Source organism: Pelophylax lessonae, assembly GCF_965119305.1.
Source record: "Pelophylax lessonae genome assembly, chromosome: 8".
NCBI lineage: Eukaryota > Metazoa > Chordata > Amphibia > Anura > Ranidae > Pelophylax > Pelophylax lessonae.
Genome location: NC_138775.1, coordinates 184,466,611 through 184,492,049, shown reverse-complemented (window position 1 = coordinate 184,492,049; position 25,439 = coordinate 184,466,611). Strand labels below are relative to the sequence as shown.

The following is a 25,439-nucleotide window of genomic DNA, read 5'->3' as shown; positions in this document are numbered from 1 at the left end:
CCTGCAGACAATAAGTCCACTAGGACAAGCAAATCTTGATCGCCCAAATCTCCAGGATGTTGATCGGCAGACTGGACTCCTCTCGATTCCAAACTCCTTGAGCCGATTCTGTGCCCAGGACACCTCCCCACCCAGACAGGCTGGCATCCGTGGAAACCACTGTCCAATACAGGGGGAGAAAAGACTTCCCTTGCCAAATTGCCGGGGAATGGAGCCACCAAATCAGACAACCTCGCACCCCAACTCAACTGAACCAGATTGTCCAATGACTGAGAATTCTGAGAAAGGAAGGAAAAACGCCCCCAGGGGTTTTCAGGCAGCGCTTTTTTCCTTCTTTTGTCTTTGTATCATTGGGGTGTGCAGCCTTCTCCTCACTATGTGTTGTTTCCTTCCCATGACTGAGAATTCTTGTCCCACTTGGCAAGAATCTCTTTCTGAAGAAGCCTGGTATAAGCAAACGGAACCGCCTCGAAAGTGGAGACCATCAAACCCAGCAATTTCATGCAAGTCCAGAGAGATGACCGACTGTTGGATAAAAGGAGCCGAATCACATCCTGCAACTTTAGCAGTTTCGCCTCCGGAAGAAACACCCGGGCTGGGCTGAGGCTGAATCAAGAGTCAGGCCCAGGTAGTCCAGTTTGGTGGACGGAGTCAGAGCTGATTTCTGAAACTTCAGTGTCAAGGCGAACTCTTGCAGAGTACGCACAGAGATCAACCTCTAGAGCCGATGAAGACACTGCTTGCAGAAGAAGGGCGTTGAGGTACCCCAGTACCACAATCCCCTTCTGCCTGAGCAAAGCCAACACCGGGGCCAACACTTTGGTCTCACCTCAGCTCTGCGGGTGTTCACAAAAGGGTAATGCCACAAATTGATAATGCTCCTCTTCCACAGTAAGAATCAAGAATCAAAGAAAACGCTGATGCCCAACATATATTGGGATTTGAAGGTAAGCGTCCATGATATTGATAGAGGCCAGAAGATCCCCTTGATAAAGGGATGCCACTACCGTGCAAATGGACTCTTCAATTCAGAGCCTTGAGATCCAAGATCGGGCAAACCCTGCCTTCCTTCCTGGGAACAGTAAACAGATTTCAATAAAATCCCTGAAAACGTTCCGACTCTGGAACCGGCACATTTACCACCTGTGATAAAAGATCCAGTCTAATAGCTACCCCCACCACAGACGCTCTGGCTACAAGTGGAGCCGCATCTAGAGACGCATCACATATAAATAGGGCTTGGACCATTTGGTCCGCTAGCTCTGTCAGGCCCTGTTTCCAAGTCATCACCTTTTAGCAACCTTGCCCATTCTGTTATGGCCTTAGACACCAGAGTGATCACAAAGATCGGTTTCAGTAGTGAGCCCGCTATCACATGTAAGTGGCTGGACAGAGACTCAATCCGTCTAACCACTGGGTCTGTAAAAACTGGGAACCCGTCCACCGGGACCACAGTGGACTTGTTTAGTCTGGAAACTGGATGATCCACCTTTGGTGGTACGGTCCATCTTGCGGATACCGCATCCACGAATTGGTAGCGCCTTTTAAAGCGCTTAGGCACCACTAACGTTTGATGCGCCCCCACTGTTCATTGACAATTTTGTCAAAAAGTCCTGGACAGGGAAAAACCTTGTCCGACTTCTGGGATTTGCGGGTGCCAAAAGACACCTGCGTCCCTGACGCTGTAGAATCATCCGCCATTTTTAAAATTTCCCGCACTGGCACTACAAGTGCCTCCACCAGCGTGCTTTCCCGTACAGCTGCAGACAGATATATCGTCCTCTCCATCAGAGTGCGATGATGCAGATCCATCCAGATGCTATGTGTCCGCAGCAGCCATATCTAAATCAGAATCTGAGGATAGAGGAGAGGCAGGTGAAGGCATAGGGCATTTTTTTAAAAGAAAAACCACTTTTGACACCAGGTTTTCTAAGGGATCAATAACCAGTAGTGTTGCGGGGCCCCCACCGAAAAGGTTCCCAAAAAAAAAACAAGCTACGACCGAAGTCCGAGCAGGAAACTGAAGCCTATAGCAGAGAGTGTGGGTGTATGCCTGCAGGGACAGTCCCATAAGCATGGTGAAGCTTTTTTCCTGTCTAGTGTTGTACTCCTGTACAGAGAAACAGCCCCAAAAAGCATAATGTTTCCATGCTTGACTGTAGGGATGGTGTTCCTTAGTGTCATAGTTAGCATTTTTCTTCCTCCAAACATGGCGAGTAGAGTTAATGCCAAAGAGCTCAATTTTGGTCTCATCTGACCACAGCACTTCCTCCCAATCCTCTTGGATCTTTAAGATGTTCATTGACAAACTTTAGACGGGCCTGTACATGTGCCTTACTGATGCTATATTTGGAAGAAAAATGCTGACTATGATACTAAGAACATCCCTACAGTCAAGCATGGAGGTGGAAACATAATGCTTTGGGATGGTTTCTCTGCTAAAGGTACAAGCCGACTTTGCCGCATTGAGGGGCCAAAGGACGGGGCCATGTATTGTAAAATATTGGATGAGAACCTTCTTCCCTCCGCCAGAACACTGGGGATGGGTTGTGGATGGGTCTACTAGCATTAAAATGACCCAAAACATACCACCAAGGCAACAAAGGAGTGGCTCAAGAAGCACATTAACCACTTAAGCCCCGGAAGATTTTACCCCCTTCCTGGCCAGGGCCTATTTTGCGATTCGGCACTGTGTGACTTTAATGGACAATTGGGCTGTACCCAAATGAAATTGACGTCCTTTTTTCCCCACAAACAGAGCTTTCTTTTGGTGGTATCTGATCACCTGTGCGATTTTTTGATCATGCGCTATAAACAAAAAAAGAGCGACAATTTTGCAAAAATAACAATATTTTTCACATTTTTTTTTATATGAAATTCCCCCCCAAAAAATATTAAAATCAAAATTTTTTAACATTTTAGGCCAATTTGTTTTCTGCTACATAGGTTTGGTAAAAAAAAAAATTGCAAAAAGCGTATTTTGATTGGTTTGCGCAAAAGTTATTGCGTCTACAAAGGGAAAGAGGTTTGTCATTTTTGTTGTTTTTTTTTTTTTTTAAAGAGTAATGGTGGCGATCTGCGATTTTTTTTGCGGGACTGCGACATTCCAGCGGACAGATCGGACCCTTGAATGACATTTTTGGGGTTACCAGTGACATTACTGCAGTAATCAGTGCTATACATATGCACTGTTATTGTAAAAATGACACTGGCAGGGAAGGGGTTAACTTTATTTGAGAAGGCGGGTTAAGTGTGTCCCTAGGGGCGTGCTTCTTACTGTTATTGGATGTGGCTGTGTAACTACAGAGAAATACGATCCCGTATGATCTCTGCACTTACACAGGGGAGAATGACAGGCCGCTTTGTTTACATTAGCCACCTGCCTTTCTCCCGCTGTACCGGATGATCGCGAGTGAGTGGCGGGGGGGTATTTGGGGTCCGTGAACGGGCGGGGGCGGGAGCGCGCCTCCGGCGGCGCACGCTCACCCCCTAGTCTCACAGGCTAGCGACGTAGTACTACGTCGCTTTGCCTGTGATGGGGCTGACTGCCGACGTTAAAAGTCGTGCGGCGGTCGGCAAGTGGTTAAGGTCATAGATTGGCTTAGTCAGTCTCCAGACATGAATTCCTATAGAAAATTTATGGAGGGAGCTGAAACTTCGAGGTGCCAAGCGACAGCCAAGAAATCTTAAGATTTCGAGAAGATAAGAAGTGCGGACCAAAATCCCTCCTGAGATGTGTGGAATCCTGGTAACCAACTACAATAAAAATTTTACCTCTGTGCTTGCCAACAAGGGTTTCTCCACCAAGTACCAGGTCATGTTTTGCTGGGGATCAGATACTTATTTTACTCACTGGACTGCATTTCAGTTTATATTTGTATCATGTGTTTTTTTCTGGATTGATATTCTGTCTCTATCCTTTAAAATACACTTATAATAAAAATTATAGACCCATCAATTCTTTGTAAGTGGGCAAACTTACACAATCTGTAGGGGATCAAATATTTTTTTTGCCCACTGTATACACATATGGTTTGCATTTATTTTCTATTTTAAACTGAACGGGTTGCTTTACAAGGCGAGGGTTTACATATACTTTAATGAAAAAGACCAGCAATGTAATACATTGAGGAAATACAACAAATTTCTTACCCAGCTGTGACTGGTTTCCATCAGCCATCTGTATAAGTGCACTGTCTTTCTTATTGTACAGAATCTTCACGCGCTGCACATCTCCATAAACACCTTTACATCAGATTAAAAGCAAATGCAAAAAAAAATAAAAATGTAAACTGAGGCATAATTAACTACAGTAAGATTTTAAGATCAAATGAAACAGACACCAAAAGTACCATTCAACCAGTCCTGACATTCACAAGAATGAAAAGCAGATCAAGATTTTGAACAGTGAACTTTGGATAAGAATATATTTGATATACCCTCAAAGCTATGTGAATGACAACAAAATTAAATACCATGCAAAATAAATTCACATGCATTAAAATAACGTGTCTATAGTGAGAAAAGAAATAAAAAAAAATAAATAAAGGAAAATAAATAAATAAATAAATAAATAAAAAAAGCAGAAAATAAAGTACTATTCAACTTTACGCCAAAGTGCTAACTACAAATAAAAAAAAAAGTGAAAAAAATATTAAATTAATAATAAAAGTATAGTGCTAACAATAACATACCGAAGAGGGTAAACAGACTTTGGGGCGAAACCATCTTTAGAAGGAGAGAAGAGCAAGCAGCGTAAGACAAGAAGAGAGAAGAGTCGAGGAAGAGCGGAGATGAACAGATCATCCATAACGAAGGGTGGTTCCCGTAGAATGGTGAAGGTGGTCATGGATCATGGTTCAAGGCAGTTAATTGGGGCAAGTTGGTCCGAGGAACATATTGTTCAAGCAAAGAAGCATGAACATAGGGTTTGAAGGGGGAGGGTGAAAACAGACACAGAATATGGGAAGACGTTTGACAGCAGTGTTTAGAAAACATTGAGGAACAGGAAAACATCACACACAGGGAGGATACATATATAAGGAGTAAGGGGGAGGGGTAGGAGATGATGCAGAACAAAATAAAAAAAGAAGTGGGGAGAAAATAAAATAAAGGTCAGTACAAAGGAAATGCAGGAGTTTGGTCAGAAAAAAAAATGGTTGGCTTATGTACTGTGCAAGAAGAACTAAAATGTAGTCATCCAAGACAAATATGGGAAAACACATTCATCAGAATACAAAGTAGTCATTTGTTTTGACACAGGGAAGGCACGTAGCAGAAACAGTTTTATATTTCAGTGCATAAAGCACACTTGGATTTGAAATGCTAAGGAAATATCACATGGATGGCTGGCAAATCATTTAAACATGCAGATGGTACAGACTAATGTGTGACCAATGATTACCATATTGAGCACAGAAATGGACTGCAGATTCTGGACTAAAGGCAGAGAAAATGTGATTCCAAAGGTAAAAACATACCTAGTCATCAGGGTGTTCTACACCATGATATTGATCAATGAAGCAATGTTTGCATACTCCTGACAGGGATTACCGATGCCTTACACAAGCAAAAGTTGTTTGTATGAAGTTTCTGACCTATGAGCTGCTACATAGCAACAAGTCACCATTTCCTTTTGGCTAGCATAGGGTAAAAAAAATTCAATGGAGGTGCTAACTGGTTGCTAGAGGGAAAAAGCTGTTCGAAGCTTCATGTTTTATGCCCAATATTGTGGTAAGGATCCCCTTGGTTGTCAGGGTAATCTAGTCAGAGACCCAGTTTACCTGCCTTCAGTCTAGATGGCAAAAGAAAAAACCACCATTAAGATATCTTGGCAATCAAACTTTCCACATTTCATACCAGAATACACAGCACCCAAACAGAAATGAAGGAATAGAGCAAATGGCAGTATAGGGATAGGAAAGACAGGTCTCAGAGGAAAGATACAGCATTAGAATAGATGAGAGAATGCCCAGTTACTGCTAAGAATTAAGAGATTACTAAAACAGGAAGAGAGCTTCATCAAAATCTTTGGTAGGACCTTGAAAGAAAAACGTATTAGAGTAGTTGATACAAATAGAGATTTGTATAAATAAAATAGAAAAGCAAAAATTGAGGGTGAAACAAAACTGCCAAATAAAAAAAAAAAAAAAAGACAGAAATTAACGCTGACCGATTCAAGTATGTACGGTAATCACAGAAAGCTCTACAGATGGAGTGAAATGAATTGCAGTACATCATCTAAAACTTAAGACAACTGCAGGTCAGTGGAGACAACAAGCATAGTGCGCACTAAAGATGTAACATTTCTGGAAATTTTGAAGCCGGGGGGACACTTTACCTGATTTTTTTTTTTTCCCCCCCCAGGAAAAAAAAGGGACATTTTTGTAAAGTATAAAAAAAAAAAAAATCAGCGTGGGGTAGTTTTATAAGTTGGAATTATTTGGACTGTCAGGGGTCAATCTATAAATGAAGGTATTGTGTTTTTTTGGGAGGCCATGATTTTTTCTAACACTTCAAGATTCTGCTAGTGAAGAAACACTTTGTGAGGATCCAGAAGCAGCAGTGTTTCTAGAATGAGAACGCTGGAGGGAAAAGATACCATTATACTTTCTTTCTGGTCCGCATTTCATTCCACAAAGTATTTCAGAGCAGTGTTTCTCAACTCCGGTCCTCAGGGACCCACTAACTGGCCAGATTTTAAGTATTACCCTTGGGGAGATGCAGACTGGAATACTGCAATCACTGAGCAGCAAATTATATCACCTGTGATAAATGTATTTAAGTTTTCTTGCAAACCTGGCCTGTTAGTGTGCCTTGAGGACCCGAGTTAAGAAACACTGTTTTAGAGCACTCCTGGCATGCCAGAATGTGTTTTGCCATCCTTGTAGCATTTGGAAAATAAAATTTCTTTTCACAATATTTATAAATTGCAGCTTTCCTCTCAGCAGAAATTGCCCTATGGAAAGGTTTCCAAACTCTAGATATTGGTCTCACCATTTTACTGAGAGGAAGAAAAGAAAAACCAACTTACTGGCCAAACTATAATAAAACATTATGCTGTGATGGTGGAGAACATTAGGAATCATTTATAAGGATATAAAGATAAACTATGTTGTCAGACACATTTACCCTGTTGTGGAATTTTAAACAAAAAATGGGTGTGGTGCTGCTCTTTGCGTGCCTATATAGTGTTAGAACCAAAACTACACAAAACCTCAAAAAATGGTGCAGGTAAAAAAAAAAAAAAAACAGTGAATCAAAATGTATAAGCCATGTCTCAAATAGTGCAAAAAAATAGAAATATAAACAGTAATAAAATATTAAAAGTGCTAGTGCCAAGTGAAAGTGCCCAGTATGAAATATCAGACCTACTGCACTTAAAACATCAATAAATCAATATAACAGAAATTTCAAATAAAGTGACCAAAGCTGATATAAAGTGATCAGTGCTCTAAATGAAAAGCCAGTACTTTGCATCTGGAGCAAAAGTGTAAAAAGTTACATTTCTCCCAACAGTTGAAGATAAGGGAACATTTTCTACAGAAAGACAACACGAGAGGAAAAAAATTTCAAGGAGGAAGGAAATAACCAAAACTTCAACGTGTGCAGGAATAAAGCCAGGATCGAGATTGCTGGGGATCGGAAGTAAAGTTAAGGAGAAACGTCCTAGGGCTGGTCCTGGATATCCATACACAGCCAGGTGCAGCTGCAAATGCTAATTACTCCTTTTGAGGGGAGAGATTTCTGGTTAGTGAAGCAACAGGGGGGGGGAGGCACGTGTGGAGACACCGGGCACATTGTATGATACTGCTGAACTCCCTTTTGCTGCAACATCCCCAAATATCGTTTATCTAGCAGCACTATCATATGGGCTTGCAGTGCTGACACATGATGATTGGAATGTTCGATTAATGGAAGGAATATTTGAATTTTTGTTATACTGATTTATTGATGTTTTAAGTGCAATAGGTCTGATATTATTTCATACTGGGCACTTTCACTTGGCACTAGCACTTATTATTTTTAATATTTTAATACGGTTTAGATTTCTATTTTTTGCACTAGTTCTCATTATGAGACATGGAATATGAATTTTGATACACTTTTTTTTTTTTTTTTTTTTTACCCGCATCATTTTTTGAGGTTTTGCGTAGTTTTGGTTCTAATACTATATAGACACGCACAGAGCAGCGCCAAAACCCTTTTTTGTTTAAAATTCCACACCAGGCACTACCTTGGTAGTTAAAGTGGGGGCAGCAGCTATACATTTTCACCATTTCATTATCCATAGCACGGAATCACACAATTACAATTTGACATTTACCCTGTTACCGGTCAAATAAGGCCAGAGAGGACAGAAACTATCTACTGTATCCCATCACCCAACCAACTATAGGAGGTACAAGATGGAGCCCACATACTAAACTGGAACTTTTCCCCTTTGGTGGCCCCTAGTGAAATGAAATGCATATTTCTCTTGTTTAAGAACTGCTTTGGGCAGTACAGTGCTACTTAAATTGTGTTCCAGAATTTGCAACAGAGAATTTGCAACAATTTAAAACGTTACCTAAAGTCTCAGAAATCTGCCATGTAGGTTTTCATGTTATATAGTTTGAATACCATCACATAGATAGATTTATCATTTAAAAACATATTCCACACTCTTTTTCCCAATTTTTCCAGGAAAAAAAAAAAAGTCTTCCCCCGATTTTTTGGTTTTTTTGCAGACCTTCCCATCTCCAGAGAGCTGGGCCTAAAATATTTTCTATAGACTTTCAAAAATTTATACCTTATTAATACAAAGGAGGCAGTATGCAAAATGGGTCCTACAAGTTCTTTCAAAAGAGCCTTTAAACTAGTCACAGTGGGTAGTTTTCCTTTTAGAATTATACCAGTAGTTTTTGTTTGCTTTTAGTAACTAAATAATGTTGTCTTGTTCATGCACTGTATATTTGGATATTTCAAGGATCCACCACCTTCAGCGTTTGCAACAGTCCTATGTTTCACTTAAATATACCAATCATGTGCCTATTTCTGTCAGACAAAGCAGATGTGACCAGAAAATTTCCCACTGGCCCAAAGACCAGTTAGAACTCACAGTAATACCAAGGGACCAGAAGTGCAGATGTCCAAGCCAATATTTATTTGCAGTCACATTTAGATGCATTTCAGGAATATGCAAAAATTCTTACCCCAAAAAAATGAATTCTGGGTATGATTTTGCATAGTTACATTGGTCCAACTTAGGCCCCTTTCACACTTGTGCGACTTGTCATGCGAATTGGGACTGCAAAATCGCATGACAAGTCGTTCTCCATTATTTCCAATGAGTACCATTCATATCTGTGAGACTTGAAGTCGCACCGACTTCAAAGTAGACCCTGCACTACTTTGGCACGATTTTGAAGCGTTTTAAGGCCAAAGACATTCAAGCCCAGTCAAACTTGCATCAAAATCGCGTCAAAATTGCGTGACTTTGAAGTCGCACAAGTGTGAAAGGGGCCTGAAGCACAGCACTGTCACCAATCACAGAAAAGCTGTGTTTTTTTTTTATTAGCTTTTGTTTATTTTAATGAATATTGGTGATATCACAATCTCCACCTTGTTCAATAAGAAAACGTCTACTACTATAGCGACTGTCAGCTTCCACAGCAACCACTGAAGGTATGATATATGCATTTGTACATTGATTAAAACTAGACTAAAAGTAACTATGCAATGAGGGGAAAAAAAAAACAAATCAGACCTATAAGCTACACACTACTTTTTAGTGCCCTACTGCACCATATTTGCAAACTTACAGAAAAGTGCTGACGAGTGCACTAAGATTCTTCTGACCACAGGCAAACAAATTGGGGGACACTTATCAAAAAAATTACCAAAATGAGCCACACATACAGTATATTGAAAAAACCATACAACAGTTTTTGTGTGTATCTGCAATCCCTGGTCTAATTCTGGGTAGCAAATGACAGAATAAGCACTGAAGATGAAACCCGAGCTTACCCCTAAAGAGACGCACAAATAAAGAAGTGGTCAGGGGCAGGTTCTATTCAACCACAATGCTAATTTAAAGCAGCAGAGGAGTAAATTCATGGGGCAAGTCACAATCTTATAGTATTGTATGAGAATAATGTGATCTTTACTGATACCTACATCATAGTGTATAATATTGCATTTATAATGAAACCTATATAGTATTAATATTAAAATATATGACAAGTTAGGGTGATCTATATATCTCTCTCATATATATATATATATATATATATATATATTATATATATACACACACACACACATATATATATAGCTCTCTATATCTATATGTAGCACCATGTAGCTCTCTCTCTATATTATATATACACACACACACACACATCCTAATGTATATTCTATATTGATTAGTGAAGCTAAAATGGCGCTTTTGAGTTTATTAAAAACATATTTTAAATAACATGTTGTCAGGAGAATACCACCATGGAAAAGTTGCCATGTACCAATGTGCAATATGTGTTTTGTGTGATAAGATACCCTATTAAAGAGGTAGTATCCCGCTTTTTGACACTTTTACCTACAGGTAAGCCTATAATAAGGCTTACCTGTAGGTACAAATAATATCTCCTAAACCGGCATGGTTTAGGAGATATTTACAGTGCATGCAGCCGCTCGCACGAGCGGCGCATGCGCTCTGAAGGTCCGGGGAGACCTTCAATTTATTTGCCGGGAGCTTGCCGGAAAAATCACTCCCTCGCGCATGAGCGCGAGTGACGTCATCGCGGCTCCGGCCAATCATCGCGCCGGAGCCGTCTCTTCCGGCCAATCACCGCGCCGGAGCCGCCGAACCCGGAAGACGGCGAGGGATCATGGCAGCGCCCGCAGCGATGTCCGGGGGTCCGTGTCGGGGCTTCGTTCTAAGGTAAGTTACACATAATGGGCTAGTATGCGATGCATACTAGCTCATTATGCCTTTGTCTTGCAGGTTTTTTTATTTTTTTTATTTTAGGGTTTACAACCGCTTTAAAAGGGGGATCTGAGATCCATCAGATCAAAGCACACAGGGCGGCTTTATATGGGTGTGCTCTCATGTAGCTACGTAATAAACCTTTTAATTTGGTAAAAGAGAGGAGAGAGCGGCGCCAACTGGGTATAGCATAAGTTTATTTAGCACTGTTAAAAGCACTTGCCTGACGAAGGAGCACGGATGCTCCGAACGCGTGCAACCCCTATCTTTCTCCTACCAGGAAGTGACGTCACCAAAGACCGGAAGTCGGCAGCCGGAGCCCTGTTGTGAATGCCCCGCTGCGGCCAGCAACAACAAGCAGCCACACAGCAGCTCGGCTACACCACCGGCACCTAACCACCTCCTTCCACGCCACTTTCCTGGGAGAAAAAGGTGGATGACCCCATCAGACTCATCGTTCCTGTCTCAACCAACCTCAGAAAGTGAGTCACCATTTTTAACAGTGCTAAATAAACTTATGCTATACCCAGCTGGCGCCGCTCTCTCCTCTCTTTTACCTCTCAGAGCCTCTCCACGCTTCAGTCGGCTGCCGCTGAACATAGCCCCCCTACATCACTAACTGGATTCTCCCTCCTCGCAGTCCCACACCCCCCCCCCCCTCCCACTCACCCATCCTCTTTGTACCACCTTAGGATACTAGAGAGCGCCATGACAACCCCCACTTTCACCTTTTAATTTGGAACTCTCTCAGTCTGAAGGTTGATTTCTTTCAGGTATTAAGTTAAATTCTCTATTCAGTATATCGGTCTCACTGCTTTGGTTTGGCACTGCCTTGCTGTGTACCATAATTGATTTGGTACATTTTTTTTTTCTCTGCATAGCTACATTGGCCCAAGGCCAAGGCATACTGTGAGTGGCCATTGTGCTGAACGATTGACCCAATGTTCACTACACAGCAGGGCAGCCACTTAGCCCTGGAAGACAGTATTACTGCAGTACTGCTGGCTACTATAGGAATTCTCTGCTTCCAAAGGGATTGCAGAAATATGGCATATGCATATATACTTTGGTCCAGCAGACCATTGTAACCATACAAAAAAAGAAAAACAACATACATGGAATTCAGTTTTAAAGCAGAACTAATGTTTCTGCTGGTTTTAAAAACTGCTACGAGGCAGCCCCTTTATTGCAAAAGAGATATGCAATGTCACCTCTGCAATAAAAAGAACCTACCTGCCTGCTTGGAGTCTTTAGAAAGCAGGAAGTCAGGTATATGTCAGTGGGGGATTTTGGATGATTGAAAGAGGCAAGTATTGCAGATTTATGTTCCGCTTTACTCTCTCCCAGATGACTTTGCTGTGATTTCACTTGACAAAACAACTGCGCAGGCTAGTCACACCAACCTCCTGGACTGTAAATATAAGGGAAATATAAACAAACTTTATGCTTCCCAGACAAAAATCGCATTTAAACTCATGTATGTCATTGTGAATTATCCCTTGGTCAAAAAATCTGTCTCCTATTATTAAAGGGAAGAGACAAAAAATAGAGACTATTACATTCTGCGCAAACACTGTGGCGCTGTGCTAGAAAAGAAAAAAAAAAAAAAAGAAAACACCTTATTAGCGGCTTTATTTAAGGGGCTGTTACAATGCATATTTTCCAGAAAGTCATATTTCCTTCATTACCTCTTATTTATACATATTCCCCTACACTGCTTTGGCTGGAAACTCATGCTAGTTAAATAATTCGTTTTCATTTTCTCCCCACACATTCCATGGTTACCAGATTAGCACTGTTTATGGACTTTAAAAGAAAAATTTGAAAAAAAAAAGGGTGGAAAACAAAAGAAACATTTTAAAAGATCAGATAAACTTAAGTGTTTTTGAGTCATGTATGTATGTAATTGTTTAAAACAGATTTGCTTCACTGACCTCTTCATTTAGATTGCTAACAAGAAGAACAGTATTTGCACTCGTTGAAACACCATGGATACCAACACGGCTTGCAGCAGCAGCGGCCGCAGCAGCTGCAGCATTTGGTATCCCCAATGGACTTAATGCACCAGGAACAGCTGCAAAAAGAAACACAAACATACATTAAAAGGGAAACCAACATAGTGAACCTCACCCATAACACCATCTGAGTTGTTTTTAAGGTCAGAGCAACAAATTCTTAGTATAATGACATTTTTAAAGGTAATGGTATAATACAATTTTAGTTAACACATTTTAAGTATGAGGTATTTACCTTACATTTTTTTTATTATTTTATATGTAGAGATTGTAAATTAGCCACTGGGTAGATTAGCTACTACCATGGCTTAACTATTGAGATTAAAATGGGCACCAAGGGAGTGCAAGGTTTTTAATGAGTCAGCTGACTTGTGAGAAGGAACAGTAATCTGTAGCACTAGGTAAAAGAGAAAAAGCCAGAGCATGAACTAAGCAAATATGACAACCCAATCTATACAATATACTTAGAAACTTGATGCAAGCTAGGTAGATAAGATTTTTTTTTTTTTTTATATAGTTTATTTTCATCTAGCTGTTCTAGTACAACCTAAGCAATTACTTAAATGCTCTTTTTATTTTTTGCATGAGCTCCAAAATAATCACAATGAAAAATCAGCAACAGGGTTACAAGTTAGGGCCTGTGTCAATGGGCTTTTGTTTGATTCAAAATAGGGTTTGCATTCCCATTTATATCTCTTTATGTAAAGGTAGGTAAAAAAGAGAACCTGATATCCAGTGAATGTAAGTTGGAAGGTGAATTTCTAATCGGTTATTGAAAGTAGCAACAAGTGATCAAGCCAACGAGTTTCAGGGGAAGACTCCCACTTTCCTCTGCGATGTTGCTGCATGCTAAGAAATGGGAAGGATCCCAAGAAGGTGTGTCTGTAACACCAGGATCGGAAAGATCAAGATCAGATGTGTTCAGAGGCAACCTTGGTAAACACAGCAGACATCTATTTTTTCCTTCCTGGAGTTGCAGGCACACCTGTTTGGGATCCTTCCCCATTTAATATTAGCATACAGCAGCAGCCCTGAGGCAGGGGGGAGTCTTTGTTCCACCAAAACGCATTGGCTTGATCACTTGTTGCTACTTTCAATAAATGATTACAAATTCACCTTCCAACTTGTATTCACTGGATATTGGGGGCTCCTTATAACCTACCTTTACAAGTACATACGGAAACGACCTCTAGGCCGTACTCAGAGGTGGCAGGCCAAGCACCCAAAATGGGCTCACTGCCACCTACTTTTTAGGTTGGGCAGAAATCATTGGAAGAGAACTTTTCCCCAGCTTGCCCCCATCAACACCTTTGTGTGATTGAGTCAGTCCAGCGCAATCTCCAACCCTAAAGAACATACATACACTACGGTTCAAAAGTTTGGGGTCACTTAGAAATGCCCTTATTTTTTAAAGAAAACCAGTTTTTTTTTTTTTTCAATGAAGATAACATTAATCAGAAATACAGTCCAGACATTGTGAATGCAGTAATTGACTATTCTAGCTGGAAATAGCTGATTTTTAATGGAATATCTACATAGATGTACGGAGACCCATTTCCAGCAACCATCACTCCTGTGTTCTAATGGTACATTGTGTTAGCTAATCGTGTTCGAAGGCTAATTGATCATTACAAAACCCTTGTACAATTATGTTAGCACAGCTCAAAACTGTTGTGCTGATTAGAGAAGCTATAAAACTGGCCTTCCTTTGAGCTAGTCAAGTATCTGGAGCATCAGCATTTGTAGGTTTGATTATACTCTCAAACTGGCCAGAAAGAGAACGTTCTTCTGAAACTTGACAGTCTATTCTTGTTCTGAGAAATGAAGGCTATTCCATGTGATAAATTACCAAAACACTGAAGATTTCCTACAATGATGTTCACTACTCCCTTCATAGGACAGCACAAAACGGGCTCTAACCAGAATAAAAAGAGAAGTGGGAAGCCCAGGTGCACAACACAGAAAGAGGACAAGTACATTCGAGTTTCTAGTTTGAGAAATAGACGCCTCACAGGTCCTTAACTGGCAGCTTCATTAAATGGTACCGACAAAACGCCAGTCTCAATGTCCACAGTGAAGAGGCGACTTCAGGATGCTGGCCTTCTAGGCAGAGTGGCAAAGAAGAAATCATATCTGAGACTGGCCAATAAAAGGAAAAGATTAAGATGGGCAAAACGAACACAGACATTGGACAGAGGAAGATTGGAAAAAAGTGTTATGGACAGACGAATCTAAGTTTGACGTGTTTGGATCACACAGAAGAACATTTGTGAGACGCAGAACAACTGAACTGATGCTGGAGGAGTGCCCGACACCATCTGTTAAGCATGGTGGAGGTAATGTGATGGTCTGGGGCTGCTTTGGTGCTGTTAAAGTGGGAGATTTGTACAAGGTAAAAGGGATTTTGAATAAGGAAGGCTATCACTCCATTTTGCAACGCCATGCCATACCCTGTGGATAGCGCTTGATTCGAGCCAATTTCCTCCTACAACAGGACAATGACCCAAAGCACACCTCCAAACTATGCAAGAACTATTTAGGGAAGAAGCAATCAGCTGGTATTCTGTCTGTAATGGAGTGGCCAGCACATGCACCAGATCTCAACCCTATTGAACGGTTGTGGGAGCAGCTTGACTGTATGGTACGTAAGAAGTGCTCATCAAGCCAATTCAACTTGTGGGAGGTGCTTCAGGAAGCGGAAGGGTGAAATTTCTTCAGATTACCTCAACAAATTGACAGCTAGAATGCCAAAGCTCTGCAAGGCTGTAATTGCTGCAATGGAGAATTCTTTGATGAAAGCAAAGTTTGAAGGACAAAATTAAACTTTCAAATAAAACTCATTATTTCTAACCTTGTCAATGTCTTGACTATATTTTTTATTCATTTTGCAACTCATTTGATGAATAAAAGTGTGAGTTTTCATGGAAAACATTAAATTGTCTGGGTGACCCCAAACTTTTGAACAGTAGTGTATATGAACAGATTATATATATATATATATATATATATATATATATATATATATATTATATATATACACACACACACACAGTGGGTACGAAAAGTATTCAGACCCCCTTAAATTTTTCACTCTTTGTTATATTGCAGCCATTTGCTAAAATCATTTACGTTCATTCTTCTTCCTCATGAATGTACACATAGCACCCCATACTGACAGAAAAATACAGAATTGTTGACATTGCTGTTGCAGATTTATTAAAAAAGAAAAACTGAAATATCACATGGTCCTAAGTATTCAGACCCTTTGCTCAGTATTTAGTAGAAGCCCCCTTTTGATCTAATACAGCCAGGAGTCTTTTTGGGAAAGATGCAACAAGTCTTTCACACCTGGATTTGGGGATCCTCTGCCATTCCTCCTTGCAGATCCTCTCCAGTTCTGTCAGGTTGGATGGTAAACGTTGGTGGACAGCCATTTTTAGGTCTCTCCAGAGACGCTCCATTGGGTTTAAGTCAGGGCTCTGGCTGGGCCATTCAAGAACAGTTACGGAGTTGTTGTGAAGCCACTCCTTCGTTATTTTAGCTGTGTGCTTAGGGTCATTGTCTTGTTGGAAGGTAAACCTTCGGCCCAGTCTGAGGTCCAGAGCACTCTGGAGAAGGTTTTTGTCCAGGATATCCCTGTACTTGGCCGCATTTATCTTTCCCTCGATTGCAACCAGTCGTCCTGTCCCTGCAGCTGAAAAACACCCCCACAGCATGATGCTGCCACCACCATGCTTCACTGTTGGGACTGTATTGGACAGGTGATGAGCAGTGCCTGGTTTTCTCCACACATACCGCTTAGAATTAAGGCCAAAAAGTTCTATTTTGGTCTCATCAGACAGAAGAATCTTATTTCTCACCATTTTGGAGTCCTTCAGGTGTTTTTTTAGCAAACTCCATGCGGGCTTTCATGTGTCTTACACTGAGGAGAGGCTTCCGTCGGGCCACTCTGCCATAAAGCCCCGACTGGTGGAGGGCTGCAGTGATGGTTGACTTTCTACAACTTTCTCCCATCTCCTGACTGCATCTCTGGAGCTCAGCCACAGTGATCTTTGGGTTCTTCTTTACCTCTCTCACCAAGGCTCTTCTCCCCCGATAGCTCAGTTTGGCCGGACGGCAAGCTCTAGGAAGGGTTCTGGTCGTCCCAAGCGTCTTCCATTTGAGGATTATGGAGGCCACTGTGCTCTTAGGAACCTTAAGTGCAGCAGAAATCTTTTTGTAACCTTGGCCAGATCTGTGCCTTGCCACAATTCTGTCTCTGAGCTCTTCAGGCAGTTCCTTTGACCTCATGATTTTCATTTGCTCTGACATACATTGTGATCTGGAAGGTCTTATATAGACAGGTGTGTGGCTTTCCTAATCAAGTCCAATCAGTATAATCAAACACAGCTGGACTCAAATGAAGGTGTAGAACCATCTCAAGGATGATCAGAAGAAATGGAAAGCACCTGAGTTAAATATATGAGTGTCACAGCAAAGGGTCTGAATACTTAGGACCATGTGATATTTCAGTTTTTCTTTTTTAATAAATCTGCAACAATGTCAACAATTCTGTGTTTTTCCGTCAATATGGGGAGCTGTGTGTACATTCATGAGGAAGAAGAATGAACTTAAATGATTTTAGCAAATGGCTGCAATATAACAAAGAGTGAGAAATTTAAGGGGGTCTGAATACTTTTCGTACCCACTGTATATACATACATACTCTATGGGAATGCAAAACCACCAAGAGGCAGGTCAAATGCAGGTTAGAAGGAGGACAACGGCAGGTCAACCACCCCTATATGAATTCTAAATGCCTTAAACTTGTAGTAAACAGATACCATAATTGCAAACCCAAAGTCTGTCAACACAGGCCCCTAGAGAAACACAATTTACCTTTATCAAACAGCTTTGTGAATGTTTATTTTAATTTTGTTCTCCAAATCATATCTTTCATTTAGAAAGAGCATCAACTTTACAAACTGTTTCCAGATTGCATTTAATATTACAAGGACTGCAATTAAAATCTGAACAGAGCTCAAATCTGCTCTTAAGAGCAAAGCTAAATACTACACATGCCTTCTGCAGGACAATAAAAGACAAAGAAAGGAATAGGATCTTCTAGTGTCAGACTGTTTTTTGTCTATTGCTAAAAGAACACTAGTAGCTGCATACAGATTAGTTGAGCAAGGTCACTCCAAAAATGTCAGCAAATTCTCCAACGAAAATACCATAAGCTACAGCAGGGATCCTCAAACTACGGCCCTCCAGCTGTTACGGAACTACACGTCCCATGAGGCATTGTAAAACTCTGACATTCACAGACATGACTAGGCATGATGGGAATTGTAGTTCCTGAACAGCTGGAGGGCCATAGTTTGGAGACCCCTGAGCTACAGAATGGCTCTCTGTTATCTAACTGCAGAGAAAAATTGGAGGCATAGCCAACCCCAACATAAAAATGTCAGCAAATTCAATGAAAATATTAAAAGCTACAGAATAGCTCTCTGTTCCTATCTTACTGCAGAGAATAATTGTAGGCATAGCCAGCCCCAACATATACACAGTATCTGTAAGATAGCTAGAAACATGAATGGAAGTGATAGGGAGTAGGCGTCTCTAGCTGGTTGGATGGGTACATTTAGGCTAGCCATAAAAGATTCGATTTTTCATTCAGGCCCACAGCGTGGATAGGGGACTCTACACGGCCTGATATTGTATTTAGCCAACCACAGCATTTACTGCCTAAATACCCAAATAGTGATTGCTTTGAAAACAACTTTTGTTGAGAGGCGTTTTCAACACACGGAAGGGCTCAAATGCCAGCCAATTCAACAGCAATGGGCTGAAATTGGAGTCATATATGACCAAATTTACATATTTGAGTTTTAGCCTGATGCTTTTTGTAATGAAGTACAATGCAAAGTAAAAACGTGTTCATGCACCTCAATGTGCGCGTCCAATGTTAAAGTGATTGCAAAGCCTCGTGTTTTTTTTTTTTCCCAATAAAATTAACAAACGTTCTACTTACCTGCTCTGTTGCAGTGGTTTTGCCCAGAGCAGCCTGTATCCTCCTCTTCTCAGGTCCCTCTTCGGTGCTCCTGGCCCCGCCCTTCTGTCAAGTGGCCCCACAGCAAGCAGCTGTGGGGGCACCCGAGCCAAGTAAAGGCACGTACACACGTGCAGATTGTCGGCCGAAAAGATTCGGCCGACGACCGATCGGCCGATTTTCGGCTTGTTAGTATGATGCTTCCGACAGCGCACTTTCAGCCGAACAGAATCTGTCGTGCAAGCATTAAAATTTTTGTATGCCGACACCAGAACGGCCGATTGCTCGCCAGTCAGTACAGAATTCGGCCGACAGACAGCAGATTTGCAAGACTGGGCATGCTCAGAAAATAAACACAGGGAAAGTTAACCATCACATGACATCACTTCTGCAGTCAGCAGACAAAGTTCGTGTGCAGTCTTTTGCACTTTTCAGCGGACACGACAGCCCGGGGACAAAAGACGGCCGATCGGTCGGCCGACGATCAGTACGTGTGTACGGGGCTTAACAGTTCCCTGTGTTCATTCAGACATGGTGCTGCTGCCTGAACCCCCCTCTCTCCTAATTGCCTGGCTGACTGATTGACAGCAGCTGGAGCCAATGGCACCGCTGCTGTCTCAGCCAATCAGGAGGAAGAATCTCAGGTGGCTAAGACACTCATGGACATCGCTGGAGAGAGATGGGGCTCAGGTAAGTATTAGGATATTAGAATGCATCAAGATAAAAATAAACCTCATGACTTTACAACTCCTTTAAGGAAATGAGACATGTTTATTGGGTTTCTATTTCTTTCAATGAAAAAACATGGAGACAAAAGAAAAAAAGAACAGAACATGATAAAAAGTGTAATTAGGATCTAAAGCAAAGAAGGAAATAAAAAAAGTACACTGCATGTCATTTTTTTTTTGCTCTCCTATAAATAAAGTGCATGTTCCCTACCTCCTTAAAGCGAACCATAACAAAGATTAAAAAAAAAAATAAAAATAAACACTAGCTTAATTTTTCCAAGTAGGTACTCCTAGTTGCCTACATCCTGGAATGCTTTTCTTCTAAAAACTCATGGCATTTAAAAAAACAGAACATCACAATATATAAAAGAAAAAACAGCTTTGACCTCCGTCTCTTGCACCTCAGAATGGGATCATCACAGAGAAAGCCAACCTCACAAACCAATAGTTAGGTGCAGGAACGGACAGGAAAAAAAAAAGAAAAACTCTTAAAGTGGCTGAATATCAGTGAGCCCCAGTATTTGGGGGTGCTCCAACAGAAAAGCAACCCCTTCAAGCAGGCAACTGATTGTGCCTGCTATATACAGTCTAGCAGGGTCTCAATTGTTTGTATCCTAGCTTAAAAATGAGTTTCTCAACTTGAGGGACTGAATCCTAAGTTTTTAATCTGTGCATCTCTACATTATTTCTTGTTAATTTTGAATTCCTAAGAATCATATTTTTTTCCCCTTTAAAAAACAGGAGAAAAAAAAATGAATTTAAATAAAGCAACTTTTTTACGGAGCTATTGCTTTGCAAAGCACTATCACAATTATGTTTGGGTCTCCAGTGGTTTCAATACATCTGAGTTACCTTCCCAGGTGTCATATATACAACATCAATTTCCACTTTGAATCTCCTGTACCCTGGGGTCCAACAATATGATTGGTGGCCTCATTGCCCCATTGTGAGGGCCAAGCACCAAATTCTTAGATGTTGATTTGCACGGTGTTCTGAAAGGTAATTGGGTGTGTGTGCAAGCACCACTGAGTATCTGCACCAACATTCTGGTGGCACTATACAATTATTGTGGACTCCTATTTATAATATAAAGAAAAATAAGCTACAAATATAGAAGTTTGAAAACATAATGGATAAAAAAATTGAAATCTGCCATGAAAAATCTTATTAAAGAAAACACTACATAGTGGTTGCAAACCGCAGACATGAAATATAAACAAAGCATATCCCTCTATAGTGTGTACTTGTCACAATCCTGTGTCATTTTGGTCTTCTGCGTCATTCCTTTGCTATCAGCATGAGTAATGTCTGACAAATTTTCCTGACACCAAGAGAAAAATGGTGGGAGGGGGAGAGAGACCTTCAGCTGATTGACAGCCTCTGCTCTGTTGTTTCAATACCCTCCAATCAGCTCCCTAAGCTTTCCTCACTGATGTAACTTCAGCTCTATGCCCCCTGCTTTTTAGAGCAGAGAGATCCTGTGTAAATTCTGCACTTTGGATGTAGGGATGTAGGGAAAAGATGTAGGAGGATTTATTTCATCTCTGTGAATCACCTTAGACAAGTAACTTTACTGGGTACATGTGAGGGTTTACAACCACTTGAACTGGTAAAGTAGTCAGATAACAGAATGCATGCTTAGAAAATATATTGCACTATTTTTAACAATGGGTTTTCATGATGCACTAAAATGGAAATGCTTACTGCAAAAAGGTAAAATTTGTTAAGAAATTAAAAGTATCCCTTCATAACATACAGTTTTCCCACTGACACTGACCTACAATACAAGTTGGTCAATTCAACACCTGACCTGAAGCAAGAACAATAACAAATATCACAGTTTTCAAAAGTATTCATTAGGAAAAAAGCATGGGGGGGAGGGGGGCGGGGGGCGCGCACATTTATCAAAACTGCATGGCAACCAATTAGCTTTTCGCTTTACCGTGTTCAGTTATGCTTTGAAAATGAAAGTTAGAAGCTGATTGGCTGTCATGCATAGATGCTCCAAATTCTAGTTCCAGTTTTGAATAATTCCCCACATGATTTCTGAATTTTTATTTTTTTTTAATATTAACTTGATTAGGGAAAAAAACATGGTTATATCCCTGATTCAAACAATCAACCCAAATGTTGCTTCAGCAGATATAAGTGTCTACAGTCTGATCCTTACATTCATATGGGTATTTAAGGAAGTAGGAGGAGGTTTAGGGATTTTGAGTGGAGAAATATCAGCTTCTAGGTCAGAAACAGTGCTTTTGATATGGCTGTGACAGGCTGCTTGGAGGAATAACACATATTGAGACCTTTTGGGATAGAGGTCTAGAAAGCAGTTGTAAATAGCAAGTACTAGATCATCCGGTTAAATTATTTCACACACTTTTAACCTACTTTCTACTGAAAACTAAAGATAGAATCAAGGAAAGAACAGTTTATATAAATCATATTTATATGACAGAGCTGTTACATTGCCTTGGTGCTAGAAAACTGCTGCGAGTACAGCCAAAGTTACAGCAAGGTAAACAATTTTAAAAAAATTAGTGCACGAGAGCCACTGTTTAAACTTTGCTGTCACAAGGTAATCAGATGTGAGTATTCCCAGATGCACCGAGTCACTCACATCCTTTTCATTATTTATGTAAGTAGCTATCACCACCACCATATTAGGAAAAAGCCGCAGGAGCCTCAGACAGAGCTCCAGCATTGCCTTAAACAGAAAAGCACATTCTGTGAGAATATGGAAGTCATAAGCACCTGCTTATTAACAGAAACAATATCTGTATCAGAGCTGCTGTGGGATATTGTAAATAGGATCATGCATACCTAGAAGTGAGGTTTCCTTGGCGAATGCTGCAGCAATAGCTGGGTCTAAAGCAGGTTGTCCATCTCCCGATGGCAGGTCTGGACGGGTATAATCACGACTTTTGTCATTATTATATTTTACGTTTAGGTTTACCAGTTTTGAAAAGTCAATCCGAAGGGTGCAGCAGGCATTGTAGATATTTTGTCCATCTAGTGCCTAATAAATAGGAAAAAAAAATACGAAAAAGCAAAATCAAGAAACAATGCGCTTTAGTTAACAAACCTTAAAGTAATTCTAAAGGCTCATTTTTATTTTTTTTTTTTAAATAACATTTTACACAATAGTTTTGCACAGAGCAGCCCTGATCCTCCTTTTCTCTGGTCCCCCGCAAGAGCTCCTGGCCCCTCCCTCCTGCCGAGTGCAGCCTGCTATGGGGGCACTCATGTCCATAAGACACACATAGCATAGCTCTGCCCTGCCCCCTCCTCACTGGTAGTGATTGACAAACATCCTACTGGCTCCACAGGGACTGATTTGAAGAATGGCACAGGTTTCTCCTGAGACTTTAAGCCAGGTTGAGTTCACTTTAAATATTTTTCTGCAAATGTTGTACTTACCAGTTTTGCTTGTTGTGCATTAGCTGGGTCTCCATATTGTAGAAGGGCTTGAAACTGATTGTTTTTTGTAAAAGTGATTATCTTCAAAACAGTACCAAACTTTGAAAATATCTGAGAGTCAAAAACAAGAGCATCAAATTGGCTTTTTTAATGAACCACAAAAAAATAAAAAAAGGTAAAAAGTAAAATTTTATGCAGCTTAATAACTCGGACTTGGAATCACTTTCACCTAAGTAAAACATGACTTACGGAAGTTTCAAATTTCCTAAAGGCGCTGAAGTTTTCACTGAAGTCTGTGAATGTTATTACTGAGACAAACTATTACTACCATAGCAAAGTCCATATAGAGAAGTCTTTTAGAAATGACCAGGTGGAGTTAGGGTTAACGGCTACACAAGCATCATAAACTTAGTCTGATAATTGAAGGGTTAACTTACTGGGTTCAGTGGAAAGCCTGGAGCCCCATCGGGAAGGAGCCACTCCAGTCTTTCCACTGCAATAAGTTACCTCTTCAACTACGAGACTAAGTTTATGTTTGTATATCAGTTAACTAAATCTGCACATCTCTAAAAAAGACTTATGTATTGTATATGTGCTTTGTTAACCACTTAACTGCTTCACGACTGCTACAAAGCAGCTGCTCTGCGCAGAATCACACACACATACATTATTATATATATATATATATATATATATATATATATATAAAAATATGAATGTTCCTGCACTTCCGGATTGCTGATCTGCGGGTCTTGCGGATCCACCGATTGTTTGTTACTCTGACAGAATGACAACTTGTCTATGTAAGCAAGAAGGAATGGATCCTGGGTTTCTGCGAAGCAGGAATACTGATCCATATCTTCAAGTAATAAAAGCACCTCCCCCACAGTTAGTAAGCACTCCCTAGACACACATTTAACCCTTTGATCACCCCTGTTAACCCCGTCCCTCCCAGTGTCATTAGTACAGTGACCGAGCATATTTTTAGCACTGATCATTGTTTTGGGGTCTTGGTTTCTAGAGCAAAAAAAAAAAAACGCAGGAGGTGAATACCATTAAAAGAAAGCTCTACTTGTGGGGGGAAAAAAAAGGACATAAATGTTATTTGGGTACAGTGTCGCAGGACCACGGAATTAAATTAAAGCAACGCAGTACCATATCACAAAAAATGGCCTGGTCAGGAAGGGGAATAAACCTTCCGGAGCTGAAGTGGTTAAAGACCAGGCCTTTTACAGACATTTGTTGTTTACAAGTAAAAATTTGTACTTTTTGCTACTAAATTACTTAGAACCCCCAAATATTATATATACATTTTTAGCAGAGACCCTAGAGAATAAAATGGCAGTAGTTGTATTTGCACAGCGGACTTTCAAGAGCAATTTTTTGGGAAAAAAATACACTTCATAGAATTAAAAAAAAAAAAAGGAAGTTAGCTTAATTTTTTTTTTTTGTATAATGTGAACGATGATGTTGTTACACCGAGTAAATAGATAACAAAGATGTCAATCTTTAAAATTGCACACGCTCGTGGAATGGAAACAAACTACGGTACTTAAAAATCTCCATAGGCGATGTTTTAAACATTTTTACAGGTTACCGGTTTACTCGCACCACGACCTCGGAGCGGCATGCACGGACTTCATATCATTGAAGTCAATGCAGGTCGCCCCAAAGTAGCTCAGGACCCTTTTTCTAAGTCGGAGCGACTTGTGTCGCTCCTATTAGAACGGTCCTGTGCTAATCTATGGCAGGCGACCCACGGCGACTTGTCAGGCGACCAGGTCACCTGACAAGTCGCCCCAGTGTGAACCGGCTCTTACAAGGAAACATCCCTTGTAACAGAAATAAGCAGGATAGGTCATCTTTATTGAGAGATCTGGGGTCAAAAGGCCCCAGGTCTCTCATTTACCCTTAAAAGCACTGTGACAGTTTGACTTAAAAAGTCTTTAAGCCTGAGAACCGTAAGCAAGTTCGGAGATCACCCCGGTCCTACAAGGGCATAGAGCTGAGTGGGGGGTTTCTTGCCTATCGGCCGCATCAGATCGGTTCCAGTCTTACCGGCAGCTCCAGTAAGGCTCAGAACCAACCGTAGTGGCGGGAGGGGGGCACCTATAAAAGCTGATCCCTGTGGCGAATCCGCCGCTGGGATAACTTATCTGAAAGCGGGCTGCCAAAAGTAAAAATACGATACCGGGGGTTATGGCAGCTATCAGCTGCCATGACCCTGTTATTTTACGTCAAAATCACAACTTAAATATTTCCAGTTAGGCAGTCGGCAAGTG

At 40.8% G+C, this 25,439-nt stretch overlaps 1 protein-coding gene across 1 annotated transcript in view; it reads right to left on the bottom strand.

Moving 5' to 3' along the window:
• Positions 1 to 25,439, bottom strand: part of PTBP2 (polypyrimidine tract binding protein 2) — a 161,183-nt gene that overhangs the window by 50,771 nt on the left and 84,973 nt on the right. The window contains exons 7-11 of the mRNA XM_082264967.1: positions 23,158 to 23,268; positions 22,561 to 22,756; positions 12,901 to 13,040; positions 4,695 to 4,728; positions 4,153 to 4,245 (exon numbers count right to left, since the gene is read on the bottom strand). Of these exons, the coding sequence (XP_082121093.1) occupies positions 4,153 to 4,245; positions 4,695 to 4,728; positions 12,901 to 13,040; positions 22,561 to 22,756; positions 23,158 to 23,268 (574 nt within the window). The remainder of the gene's footprint in view (positions 1 to 4,152; positions 4,246 to 4,694; positions 4,729 to 12,900; positions 13,041 to 22,560; positions 22,757 to 23,157; positions 23,269 to 25,439) is intronic.